At 40.5% G+C, this 14,132-nt stretch overlaps 1 protein-coding gene across 5 annotated transcripts in view; it reads left to right on the top strand.

The window, feature by feature from the left end:
• Positions 1-14,132, top strand: part of LOC109872701 (leucine-rich repeat and calponin homology domain-containing protein 2) — a 77,777-nt gene that overhangs the window by 58,623 nt on the left and 5,022 nt on the right. For 2 of the 5 annotated variants that reach the window (XM_031807634.1, XM_031807635.1), the window contains 7 exons: positions 1,549-1,822; positions 2,095-2,232; positions 7,406-7,456; positions 7,589-7,652; positions 12,536-12,642; positions 13,734-13,871; positions 13,981-14,058. In XM_031807634.1, the coding sequence (XP_031663494.1) occupies positions 1,549-1,822; positions 2,095-2,232; positions 7,406-7,456; positions 7,589-7,652; positions 12,536-12,642; positions 13,734-13,871; positions 13,981-14,058 (850 nt within the window). The remainder of the gene's footprint in view (positions 1-1,548; positions 1,823-2,094; positions 2,233-7,405; positions 7,457-7,588; positions 7,653-12,535; positions 12,643-13,733; positions 13,872-13,980; positions 14,059-14,132) is intronic. The other 3 variants (XM_031807639.1, XM_031807636.1, XM_020464009.2) reach the window with 2 other exon arrangements.

Genomic DNA, 14,132 nt, shown 5'->3' with positions numbered 1-14,132 from the left:
ACAGGACAAAAACCCTAAGTACACAGCCAAGACAACGCAGGAGTGGCTTCGGAACAAGTCTCTGAATGTCCTTGAGTGGCCCAGCCAGAGCCTGGACTTGAACCCGATCGTACATCTCTGGAGAGACCTGAAAATAGCTGTGCTGTGATGCTCCCCATCCAACCTGACAGTGCTTGAGAGGATCTGCAGAGAAGAATGGGGAAAAACTCCCCAAATATAGGTGTGCCAAGCTTGCAGTGTCATACCCAAGAGGACTTGAGGCTGTAGTAATCGCTACAGGGTCTGAATACTTATGTAAATGTGATATTTCCATTTTCTTTTATATATTTTTTATATATAAATTAGCAAATAAAATGAACAAACTTTTGTTTTTTATTATTTAAGGGGTGGATCAGCTTAATATTGCGGAAAGAATGTTGCTTCCATCAATGTAATTGTCTGCATAATTTCTAATCCCCCATATATTTTGGGGGGTAAATATATATATCCATATACATACTTACATACACATACCTATATAGACATACATACTTTTTTAAGAATATACCTTTATTCCCCGCAAACCCTACCACCCTTCCCCCAATTGGCGTAAACTAATAAACACTTAGGCTTTTACTTTCAGTTTATACAGGTTTTACAGACAATCTATTTTACAATAGTTATATTTTGTTTGTTTTTAGTATTTCTGATGTCCATCCAGTTTGATTTCTATTTGCCATATATTTTTCAACTGTGCTGTGATGCTTCACAAAAGTACTGAACCTTTCTATTCTCATAGCTTCTACAGATTGTAAATGAAAAATCAAACATTTAGCTAAAATAATTATTATATTATTGATTGATTGACTGTTTTTTTTCTTTGTCATTATGGGGTATTGTGATGTCATTATGGGGTATTGTGATGTCATTATGGGGTATTGTGATGTCATTATGGGGTATTGTGTGTAGATTGAGGGGGAAAAACTATTCAATCCATGTTAGAATAAGGCTGTAACATAACAAAATGTGGAAAAAAGTCAAGCGGCCTGAATACCTTCTGAATGCACTGTAGCTATAACTACAAGTAATTACATTCAATTTTTACACACCAAATCAAGTCCAATTTTATTGGTCGCATACACATACACACGCAGATGTTATTGCCGGTGTTGCGAAATGCTTGTGTTCCTCGCTCCGACAGTGCAGTAGTATCTAACAATTCACAACAATACACACAAATCTAAAAGTAAAAGAATGTCATTAAGATATATATCAATATTAGGATGAGCAACGTCTGAGTGGCATTGACTAAAATACAGTAGAATATAATACAGTATATACATATGAGATGAGTAAAGCAGTATGTAATCATTTCATAAAGTGACTAGTGTTCCATTATTCAGGTGGCCAGTGATTCCATGTCTATGCAGTAAAGGTTCCATTGTCTGTTGTTATTGACTGTTGGCTGCCCTCGTGATGACACACTGTCCAATAAATGAGGGTATTGTCCATGAAGGTAAATATGTGTGACTGAGTGAGTCTGTGTGTTTTCCTGTCTCTCTCTCCTAGTGCCTCTCTGGATGAAGCGAGCAGTGGCACGTCAGTGCTGAGTGGTCAGGTAAGTACTTCCTGTCCTGTTTTCCACAGGGAACATGCTACTCATTGTTCCCATTTTGTGCGAGTAATACTACACCGTGGTCATTGTTTTCAGTTCCCCTTTTTAATGTGTCCGCGTGCGAGGCCTTGGTTTTGGTGTCTGGGTTTCACTCATGTCGTTCACCTCTCTCTGTCTCTCTCTGGAAAGGACCCTGACTTCACAGACGACGACGACGCTTTCTCTGAGGTCCTCCATTTTCATTCGTGCCTTTTTTGTTTCCTCACCCTCATCACCGTCCATGTGAAGACGTGGCTGTGTGCATGTTAGCCTTTTATAACTGAGTGACGTAGGGAGAGGCTTTAGGTCAATCATCTCTTTTAAATTATGTTCTAGTGCTGCTAAAGCCAAGGGGGTTTTGTCCATTATTGCATTGCCATTTGGTTAATACAGTGTCCAGTATCTTGACCCGTCTCTCTCTCTCTCTCTCTCTCTCTCTCTCTCTCTCTCTCTCTCTGCAGCCCTCCTCTTCATGCTCCTACGATGGCAGCCTGAAATCCGAGTCAGACACGGAGCCAAAGTGGCCAGACGTTCCACCTGTACTCAACCAGAACGAGGAGCGCAGGAGGAACAAGTATCTGAGGAAAGATTATCTGAAGGTAAGGAGACCATGGCTACCACATTGCACTCTGAATCCCATGATGTTGATTTCTATATGTATTTATTAAGGATCCCCATTAGCTGTTGCCAAGGCAAAAGCTACTCTTCCTGGGGTCCAACAACATTAAGGCTGTTTTATATACAATTTGAAATATTACATCACGTTACATTTCACATCACATTAAGTGTGTTCCCTCAGGCCACTACTCTACTACCACATATCTACAATACGAAATCCATCTGTACGTGCGTGTCTTATCATGTGCGTGTCTGTGTGTGTCTCTTCACAGTCCCCACTGTTCCATAAGGAAGTATTTTAGTATTTTTAAAATGTATTTTGATCTGATTCTACTTTCTTGCATCAGTTACCTGATGTGGAATAGAGTTACATGTAGCCAGGGCTCTAAGTAGTACTTTGCGCCTCCCATAGTCTGTTCTGGACTTGGGGACTGTGAAGAGACCTCTGGTGGTATGTCTTGTGGGGTATACATGGGTGTCTGAGCTGTGTGCTAGTCGTTTAAACAGACAGCTGGGTGCATTCAGCTTGTCAACACTTCTTACAAAAACAAGTAGTGTTGAAGTCAATTTCTCCTACACTTTGAGCCATGAGAGATTGACATGCATGTCATTAATGTTAGCTCTCCGTGTATGTTTAAGGGCCAGTCATGCTGCCCTGTTCTGAGCCAATTGTAATTTTCCGAGGTCCCTCTTTGTGGCATCTGACCACACCTGTAGTCCAGGTGTGACAAAACTAGGGCCTGTACGACCTGCCTTGTTGATAGTGTTGTTAAAAAGGCAGGCATGTATCAACATGTTTGACCACGACAGTTTACAAACCAGGGTTACTCCAAGCAGTTTAGTCACCTCAACTTGCTCAAATTCTACTTTATTAATCAGAAGATTTAGTTGAGGTTTAGGGTTTAGTGAATGATTTGTCCCAAATGCTTATAGTTTTTGAAATATTTAGGACTAACATATTCCTTGCCACCCTTTCTGAAACTAACTGCAGCAACTTCTTCGGAATCGGTATCCCTTCCACGGAACGGTTGACCTAACGTAGGCTAATGCTATTAGCATTAACAAGACAATTTCCCAGGCCATAGACATATCTGATGTTGGCAGAAAGCCTAAATTCCTTTTAATCTAACTGCACTGTCCAATTTACAGTAGCTAGTACAGTTTTAAAAAATACCATGCTATTGTTTGAGGAGAGTGCACAATTTTGAACATTGAAAGTTATTAATAAACAAATTAGGCACATTTGGGCAGTCTTGAAACAACATTTTGAACAGAAATGCAATGGTTCATTGGCTCAGTCTAAGACTTTGCACATACACTGCTGTCATCTAGTGGCCAAAATGTAAATTGCACCTGTGCTAGAATAATACATTATTATCAAAGCTAATTTTATTGGTCACTTACACATGGTTAGCAGGTGTTAATGCGAGTGTAGCGAAATGCTTGTGCTTCTAGTTCCTACCGTGCAGTAATATTTAACAGGTAATCTAACAATTCCTAACAATTTCACAGCAACTACCTTATATACACAAGTGTAAAGGAATGAATAAGAATATGTACATATAAATATATGGATGAGCGATGGCCGAACGGCATAGGCAAGATGCAGTAGATGGTATAGAGTACAGTATATCCATATGAGATGAGTAATGTAGGGTATGTAAACATTATATAAAGTGGCATTGTTTAAAGTGACTAGTGATACATTTATTACATGCAATTTTTTATTATTAAAGTGGCTAGAGATTGAGTCGGTATGTTGACAGCAGCCACTCAATGTTAGTGATGACTGTTTAACAGTCTGATGGCCTTGAGAGAAGCTGTTTTTCATTTTCTCAGTCCTAGCTTTGATGCACCTGTACTGACCTCACCTTCTGGATGATAGCGGGGTGAACAGGCAGTGGCTCGGGTGGTTGTTGTCCTTGATGATCTTTTTGGCCTTCCTGTGTTGTAGGTGTCCTGGAGGGCAGGTAGTTTGCCCCCGGGGATGCGTTGTGCTGACCTCACTATCCTCTGGAGAGCCTTACGGTTGTGGGTGGAGCAGTTTCTAGGATCCAGATCCAGTTGCACAGGGCGGGGTCGAGACCCAGGGTCTCGAGCTTAATGACGAGTTTAGAGGGTACTATGGTGTTGAATGCTGAGCTGTAGTCGATGAACAGCATTCTTACATAGGTATTCCTCTTTTCCAAGTGGGTTAGGACAGTGTACAGTGTGATTGTCGTCTGTGGACCTATTGGGGTGGTAAGCAAATTGGAGTGGGTCTAGGGTGTCCGGTAGGGTGGAGGTGATATGATCCTTGACTAGTCTCTCAAAGCACTTCATGATGACGGAGGTGAGTGCTATAGGGCGATAGTCGTTCAGCTTTATTACCTTAGCTTTCTTGGGAACAGGAACAATGGTGGCCCTCTTGAAGCATGTGGGAACAGCAGACTGGGATAGGGATTGATTGAATATGTCCGTAAACACACCAACCAGCTGGTCTGCGCATGCTCTGAGGACGTGGCTAGGGTTGGAGTCTGGGTTGGTAGCCTTGCGAGGGTTATTAACACGTTTAATTGTTTTACTCACATTGGCTGCGGTGAAGGAGAGGCCGCAGGTTTTGGTGGTGGGCCGTGTCAGTGGCACTGTATTGTCCTCAAAGCAAGCAAAGAAGTTGTTTAGTTTGTCTGGGAGCAAGACATGGCCTTTCTCTTGCATTTCAAAGATGATGGTACAAACAAAATACTAAAGAACAGGTGTTTTTTATTTGTATTATGTTTTACCAGATATATTGTGATATATTCTCCTACATTACAAATTTCCACAAACTGCAAAGTGTTTCCTTTCAAATGGTACCAATAATATGCATATCCTTGCTTCAGGGCCTGAGCTACAGGCAGTTATATTTGGGTATGTCATTTTAGGCAAAAAATGTAAAAAAGGGGCGATCCTTAAGAGGTTGTTGCAGTCATTTCACTCGCTGTAGTAGCTTACATGTACAATACAGTACATTCGGGAAGTATTCGGACCCCTTCCCTTTTTCCACATTTTGTTACGTTACAGCCTTTATTCTAAAATTGATTAAATAAAAAAAATGTGCTCATCAATCTACACACAATACCCCACAATGATAAAGTGAAAACAGTTTTTTAGAAATGTTGGCAAATGTATTAAAAATAACTAACTGATACCTTATTTACATAAGTATTCAGACCTATGAGACTCGGAATTGAGCTTTTAATTGAGTTTTTACAACTTGATTGGAATCCACCTGTGATAAATTCAATTGATTGGACATTATTTGGGAATGTAAGGTCTATGTCTATGTAAGGTCCCACAGTTGGCCGTGCATGTCAGAGCAAAAACCAAGCCACGAGGTCAAAGGAATTGTCCTTAGAGCTCCGAGGCAGGATTGTGTCGAGGCACAGATCTAGGGAAGGGTACCAAAAATAGTCTGCAGCATTGAAGGTCTCCAAAAACACACGTTTGGAACCACCAAGACTCTTCCTAGAGCTGTCCGCCCGGGCAAACTGAGCAATCAGGGGAGAAGGGCCTTTGTCTGGGAGGTGACCAAGAATCTGATGGTCACTCTGACAGAGCTCCAGAGTTCCTCTGTGGAGATGGGAGAAGCCTGATGGAAGCCACTCCTCAGTAAAAGGCACATGACAGCCCACTTGGAGCCCACCGAAATTACTCTGACCATGAGAAACCAGATTTTCTAGTCTGATGAAACCAAGATTGAACTCTTTAGCCTGAATGCCAATCTTCATGTCTGGAGGAAACCTGGCACCATCCCTACGGTGAAGCATGGTGGTGGCAGCATCATGCTGTGGGGATGTTTTTCAGTAGCAGGGACTGGGAGACTAGTCAGGCTCGAGGGAAAGACATTGAGCAAAGTACAGAGAGATCCTTGATGAAAACCTGCTCCAGAGCGCTCAGGACCTCAGACTGGGATGAAGATTCACGTTCCAACAGGACAATGGCCCTAAGCGCACAGCCAAGACAATGCAGGAGTGGCTTCTGGACAAGTCTCTGAATGTCTTTGAGTGGCCCAGCCAGAGCCTGGACTTGAACCCGATCGAACATCTCTGGAGAGACCTGAAAATACCTGTGCAGCGATGCTCTTCATTCAACCTGTCAGAGCTTGAGAGGATCTGCAGAGAAGAATGGGAGGAACTCCCCAAATACAGGTGTGCCAAGCTTGTAGCGCCATACCCAAGGAGACTCGAGGCTGTAATCGCTGCCAAAGGTGCTTCAACAAAGTACTGAGTAAAGGGTCTGAATACTTATGTGATATATCAGTTTTTGTATTATTTCATTATGGGGTGTTGTGTGTAGATTTATAAGGGGGACGAATAGATTTTAGAATAAGGCTGTAACGTACCAAAATGTGAGAAAAGTTAAGGGGTCTGAATACTTTCCGAACGCACTATAGACACACGGGCTTTACTCAAAGCTACTGGCATGTCATTAGTAAAGATTGAAAAAAGTAAGGTGTCTAGACTGCTGCCCTGAGGACTTCCTGATTCTACCTGGATTATGTTGGAGAGGCTTCCATTAAACAACACACACTGTGTTCTGTTAGACAAGTAACTCTTTATCCACAATATAGCAGGGGGTGTTAAGCCATAACACAAGTTTTTCCAGCAGCAGACTATGGTCAATAAGTCTAAAAACAGCTCCCACAATCAATTTCTCTCAGCCAATCATAAGTCAATTTGTGTGTAAGTGCCGTGCTTGTTGAGTGTCCTTCCCTATAAGCGTGCTGAAAGTCAATTTGTTTACAGTAAAATAGCATTGTATCTGGACAAACACAATTTTTTCAAAAAGTTTTACTAAGGTTGGTAACAGGCTGATTGGTTGGCTTTTTGAGACAGTAAGGGGGCTTTACTATTATTGAGTAGCTTAAGTACTTTTGCTTCCCTCCAAGCCTGAGAGCAGAATTCAGTCACATTGTTTTAGCACTATCTACAGAGTTTTTAAACTATGGCTCATATCTACTTTTTTCATATTTTTTTTACAAATGTCTGGAGTCTTGAAGCAAACATTGAGATCACGTGAACTCTGCTAATGACCATACAAAAACAGAGTAACGGAGAGCAATTTTCAATACGGCGAACTAGGTTCTAGGGCATGGATTAAATCTCTTTCTTAATGCGTCTTCTCTCCTCACAGAACAAGTGCCAGAGTGCCCGACGAAACTCCAGTGGGAACGACGAGTGTGAGGTGAGATTAGCTATCCAATCACATGCACAGTAAAAGCACATTACAATCAAATTATGTAAGCACATGCTCAAGCAAATATCCTCATTGGTTGTTCTATCTGACCAATAATCAAATGATGTATTTTGTGTGCAGGAGGTATTGCGGAATGCTGAGTTCAGCACCACCCTCACAGTGTTTGGCCTTAAACCAAGATCAGGTAATTTGAATTATTTAACTTGTTCAGGTGTTAGTCTTTCCTTTTTATAAGGCTTTTATTTCTTATTGTATGATTAGGCAATACAAGTGGCACACATTTTCAAGTCAAGGTTTTTAACTCTTAAGTAATTGTAAAACAGAGAACATGTGGTGGAGCAATGAGTTTGAACATGTTGTTGTGCAATTATGATGCGGGCTATTAATAGTGCCATTTACTGTATTTGGTATTGTAATATGGTGATTCTGGTGAAGTATGACAGCTTGTCCCAAGCATGGCCGATACATTGCTTATGACCTCTTCGGCATACTATTCTGCTCTCCCAAGCAAAAAGGTAGTAACTGCTCATAGTGGAGCTGAGAAAAAATGTCTTCAAAAGTTTTTTAATTGTCTAGCCAAATGAATTCCAGGGAGATAATTGGCGATGCATGAGTACTATGCATTGCCTTACTATGAGTACTTTTTAAAAATTCATGTTGACCCTGACCTATGGCATGACCTCTGACCCTTAAACGGCAGTTACTGCCTTCTTCCTTGGCATGATATGTTATAAATTGCAGGGTAATACCAAAGAAAAGAGCAGTATCAGCCATTTTCATTTGTTAGTTTACTATATTTCTCATTTATGCTATTAATACAAGAGCAGTGTAATTACTGACAGTATAACAGAGTTGAAACTGCATCCTTTGTGTGTCTTCCACGAAGACACCAGTGGAATTTAGAGATGTAGGTTCTGCGTCAGTCACATTACATACTGTGTTTGACAAGTAGCCCATGTCTTGTTATAAGAATAAATGTGAAAAGCAGCACTGCAATTGTTTGAATTACATGAAATGATTACCTGTCTTGTAATATATAACGATGGAACATGATAGAAGTATGACGTAGGATAATACGAATGATTAAAAAAATACCATGAGATTGCTAATAACATTCTATTTGTATTTTTTTCAAATGACACTTCTGAATGATTAAATAAATAACAGCTTTAAGAATACATTTTAAACATATTTACATGTTCATCATACTGTTCAACCATCATTTCCCCCCTTGAATGCTGTGCTATGGTGTTGTATCCGTAGATTATCAATGTGTATGTGTGTAGCTGTCAATCAGTGTCATACAGGTTCGATTGCGTTACTTAAAATGACATGAAACCAAGGTTAAACGTAGTAACTGCAGCCAAGGGAAGGTTGAAACCAAGCTAAAAGGCAGTAAGTTCAGTTACTGCCATTTACCTTGGTTTCACAGTAACTTTTTGCAGTTACGGCTAATACGACCCCTATTTTTTCCAAAACACAATACAATAAAGGCAGGATACTTGTCCACATGATTAAGCATGTGTTTTAATGTAACAAAAATGACTAACTCATTTTCAACCAAATGAGCAGTTACCTTTTTGCTTGGGAGGGCAGAAGAGTGATGAGCTAAATGTCATACCCCAGTAGTTATCATTATGTGACACAAGATATTTTAGTTTGATGCAAATACAATCAATGTCAACTGTTGTGTGTGCCTCAGTGTACATTTGACATATTAGTAATTTAGTAGAAGCTCTTATCCAGTAGGGACGATCTGTGATTGCTACATCTATTTAAGGATTTTAAATTAATGATATACACTACCGGTCAAAAGTTTTAGAACACCTACTCATTCAAGGGGTTTTCTTTATTTTTACTATTTTCTACAATGTATAATAATAGTGAAGACATAAAACTATAAAATGACACATATGGAGTCATGTAGTAACCATAAAAGTGTTAAACAAATCAAAATATATTTGAGATTCTTCAAATAGCCACCCTTTGCCTTGATGATCGTTTTGCACACTCTTTGCATTCTCTCAACCAGCTTTGAGGTAGTCACATGGAATGCATTTCAATTAACAGGTGTGCCGCCTTAAAAGTTCATTTAATGCGTTTGAGCCAATCAGTTGTGTTGTGACAAGGTAGGGGGGGTATACAGAAGATAGCCTTATTTGGTAAAAGACCAAGGCCATATTATAGCAAGAACAGCTCAAATAAGCAAAGAGCAACGACAGTCCATCATTACTTTATGACACGAAGGTTAGTCAATACAGAAAATTTCAAGAACTTTGAAAGTTTCTTCAAGTGCAGTCGCAAAAACCATCAAGCACTATGACGAAACTGGCTCTCATGAGGACCACCACAAGAAAGGAAGACCCAGAGTTACCTCTGCTGCAGAGGATAAATTGATTAGAGTCCTCAACTGGCAGCTTCATTAAATCATACCCGCAAAACACCAGTCTCGACGTCAACAATGAAGAGGCGACTCCGGGATGCTGGCCTTCTAGGCAGAGTTCCTCATCCCGGAGTTGCTTCTTCACTGTTGACGTTGAGACTGGTGTTTTGCGGGGACTATTTAATTGAAGCTGCCATTTCTCAGAACAAGATTAGACTGACGAGTTTCAGAAGAACGGTCTTAGTTTCTGGCCATTTTCAGCCTGTAATCGAACCCACAAATGCTGACGCTCCAGATACTCAACTAGTCTAAGGAAGGCCAGTTTTATTGCTTCTTTAATCAGCACAACAGTTTTCAGCTGTGCCAACATAATTGCAAAAGGGTTTTCTAATGATCAATTAGCCTTTTAAATGATTAACTTGGATTAGCTAACACAACGTGCCATTGGAACACAGGATTGATGGTTGCTGATAATGGGCCTCTGTACGCCAATGTAGATATTCCATTAAAAAAATCTGCTGTTTCCAGCTACAATAGTCATTTACAACATTAACAATGTTTATACTGTATTTCTGATCAATATGATGATATTTTAATGTACAAAAATGTGCTTTTCTTTCAAAAACAAGGACATTTCTAAGTGACCCCAAACTTTTGAACTGTAGTGTAGTTGAGAGTGCAAGTGTGTGCAAATCTGTCAAGGCAAAGACTTGCTATTTGAAGAATATAAAATATATTTTGATTTGTTTAACACTTTTTTGGTTACTACACGATTCCGTATGTGTTATTTAATAGTTTTGATGTCTTCACTATTATTCGCCAATGTAGAAAAAAATCTTGAATGAGTAGGCGTTCTAAAACTTTTGACCGGTAGTGTAAACCCATTTGTTTCTTGAATAATGTTACTTATAAATGCCTCATGAGCTTTGTTCAACCCGTACCCCATCAGAACATACACTTTTTTTTACTCCATTGTTTGTAAACAATTTAATTGTAAAATATATAAAAATAAGACATGTATAGCCTCAAAACATATCATTTTGATATCGTGATCAGTCCTTGCATCCATAGCTCTATGAATCTGTGAGTAGTTACTTTTCTCCAGCCCCATCCCTCAGCTGTTTACCAAATCAGTGGCCACTTTGTTTGAACTACATATTGCCCTTTTAAAAATGAATAAATAAATAGAGAAGAGGAACTATTTAAGGATTTCGTAGCAATCCAACAAACAGGGCAATGTGTTCTTGACCGGTGCACTCTGATCAGGGCTCCCCTGTCAATCACTGGACATTTTGACCACACTTTGACTGCAGTTCCAGTTAGCATTGCAAAAGAGAGAGTTCACGATGATGCATGAGGTGACGCTCTGAACTGTCCTTCCGAGTAAAATGGTTGGAGGAGTTCAGTGGAATTTCGATGGTATTCAGCAATCATCAATAAATAGTTTACGAAAAGAAGAAATGTTATGTTGAACCCACAGACAGGCTACGAAGGAGATTTCCTTAGAAGTAGCAATAGATTTGATTATATAATATATAGTATTTATTATCCTCCATGCATGTTCATCTTTAGTGAGGGCTCAGGATTTCCACACTAAAGGGAGTTACTAAACAAAACTTGTTTGACACTCAAATACACACTCCACTGGCCTAGAAGTAACCCTGGTCTGGACATTCCAAAGTTACAGTAATGGTTGGAGTGAAGCCTGTGTGTAAATGTGACCGGTGTCGATTGCATTTTGATCAGCTTACAGATGACAAGCGGATCAAGGTTGGTGTTGATCTTTTTGTTCTCTGATAATGACAGGAAAAGACTTCCATCAACAAATGCTGTGTGCCCTAAGACGCCAAACTCCTGTCTTCCACATGGGTACCGTAGACAGGGCTAAGAATAACAATCTCGTTTGACAACTATATAATGCAATGTACAGTATAAAATGTAGCTAATGTCCAGTATAGCCTACGGGCTTTAACATTCATCAACAGCCAGACATTACGTACAGCTCGTACTAACAGTCAAATATCGTCAAAATATCATAAACACAGACATGACATACCCGATAAAGAAACAAACAACATCCATACATGAAGTGTTGTTCTGCCGTTGTGCACCAACTCAAGTGCAAATGAACAAAAGGGGACATGAAATAGCCATGTTAGCCCAATGATGTACAGAGGAAATGACAGTAACTAGCTAGCATGTCCAGCATTCCACAAATCAACAGATACAAAGTGAATAAATGCTTGAAGTGCATACATTTCACAATATACTGGTAGAAACCCCTAATATTACAAGGTCAGTGACAATATAAACTCAATATCTATAGGATTGATTAGGATTTTCATGGGAACATTTTTGAGTAACCTCCCTCTTCCACGTGGAAGAGTTAGGGGGGGGGGGGGCAGGGGATGTTTATAAGGGGTAATGCAGAAAGATGTATGCAACATTTTAAAAGGGCACGTACAACAACAAAAGGAATGTACACTAACATCAGACATATCAGATTGTGTAATTTTACAACATGGATTTCAACACTTAATTCATGTCATTAAAAAGTCTAGACTCTGAGCTCATCTCGGCAGGGCCCAGGGGTATACCCAGGGGTATACCCAGGAGTCTACTGTTTGAAAGTTGTGTAATTTCAGTATGTCACACGCTATATGCTTCCTTATATGTTGTCGCAGCTTTTTGCCGAAGCAGCCGCCAGGAGCCGTCAGACCCCAGTTTCACCATGAGGAGGAAGATGGAGCACCTGCGGGAGGAGATGGAGCAGGTTGGCCTCCTACGGCAGGTCAGGAGATTCAGAAAACACAGGGTGACACAGCATGGTCAAAAGACACCACCAATAACCTGATTAGACTTTATAGACGTTTGCAAAAGGTATTATGTAGCAGTCCTTTTCATTTTACAAATTTCCATCATTAATTTGGACCCTTCATTGGCCTATGAGGATAAATTGAAATAATATTTCTTACAGAAGAAATATGAAAAGCATATGCATGACCATGGTAGCAATGCAAAGGGAAGAGTTTAGAGATGATGGTAAAACTATTAGACCAAAGGTGAGGACACAACAGTTCACCTCGATCCGTTCCGAACAACCCAGGGTATGGTGCCATGTCATCTTGTGACTGTACATCAAACGTAGTGATCGTAAAGGTTGATGCTGTATAGGACATGAGTTTTATGATATGGAAATGTGAAGTGCACAACGTGCTTGTTTGACATCAAAGCGGTATTTGTTTTACTCCTCAACGGCTTATCTTTCAAAATACGTAGTCCTCTTTATTTACAGCGTTTCCCTCACTTGGACAACAAGAAATGTGCTAAAGTTGCACAATTAGCAGGAGGGCAACTTCTTGTCATTCGAGGTCATCAAGTTCAGAACGGCTGTCAGTCAAAACCCATACAGCGCTGTGATGTTACTGTACACCTCCTGCATTACAATGTAGGTGTTTATCAATGCCCAAATATGCCCTTCATCAACCTGTATACGGGTACGAGTGAAACGGCTATGGAAAATCAGCAGCTTTCCAACAGAGGTGTGAACAATTGCCAGTTGACAGAGTTTACCAAAGAATACAGTATAATACTGCAATTCTGAGATGTTTTCCTCCTCTGATGGGCCATGAATGCGCTCTTTCATGTTGTCTGGAGTTCCTCAGAATTCTCAACGTGTCGCTACTTGTTCCTCAAGACAGCTGCAGGTAGCATGGTATCCCGGTGGGTCACTCTGGGTAACACTGTGGGTTACTTCAAACTCCTCCTGTAAAATAATCTTTGTCCATGTCTTGCATTAGCAGTTGTAATAGGTGATCTACAGTATTCCACAGGGATCTACAGAATCCATGTTGAGTGTGTTGTTTCTGTGACTCCTCTTAGAACCTGGAGTCCAGACTGAAGGTCTTGCTGCCGGACGATGTGGGAGCTGCTCTGATGGATGGCGTTGTCTTGTGCCATCTGGCCAATCACATTCGTCCTCGGTCGGTGGCCAGCATCCATGTACCCTCGCCCGCAGTGGTAAGCACCAGTTGAAAACCTGTTGTTTGAAATCCCTAAAGCCGAAGCAAACCACCGGCCAAGAATAAACAAAAAATGCCTGTAACTGTTGACCAACTCTGTCCCACAGCCAAAGCTTAGCATGGCCAAGTGCCGCAGGAATGTGGAAAACTTCCTGGATGCCTGTAAGAAGCTGGGTGTGCCACAGGTAAACACACACCACTTAATTAAGCAATAAGACCTGAGGGTCTGTGGTATATGGTCTCATAGGTCTCATAGTTC

The sequence above is a fragment of the Oncorhynchus kisutch genome, linkage group LG28 (genome assembly GCF_002021735.2).
Source record: "Oncorhynchus kisutch isolate 150728-3 linkage group LG28, Okis_V2, whole genome shotgun sequence".
Classification (NCBI taxonomy): Eukaryota; Metazoa; Chordata; class Actinopteri; order Salmoniformes; family Salmonidae; genus Oncorhynchus; species Oncorhynchus kisutch.
The sequence above is the reverse complement of the archived record's forward strand: the minus strand, read 5'-3'. Positions and strand labels throughout refer to the sequence as shown.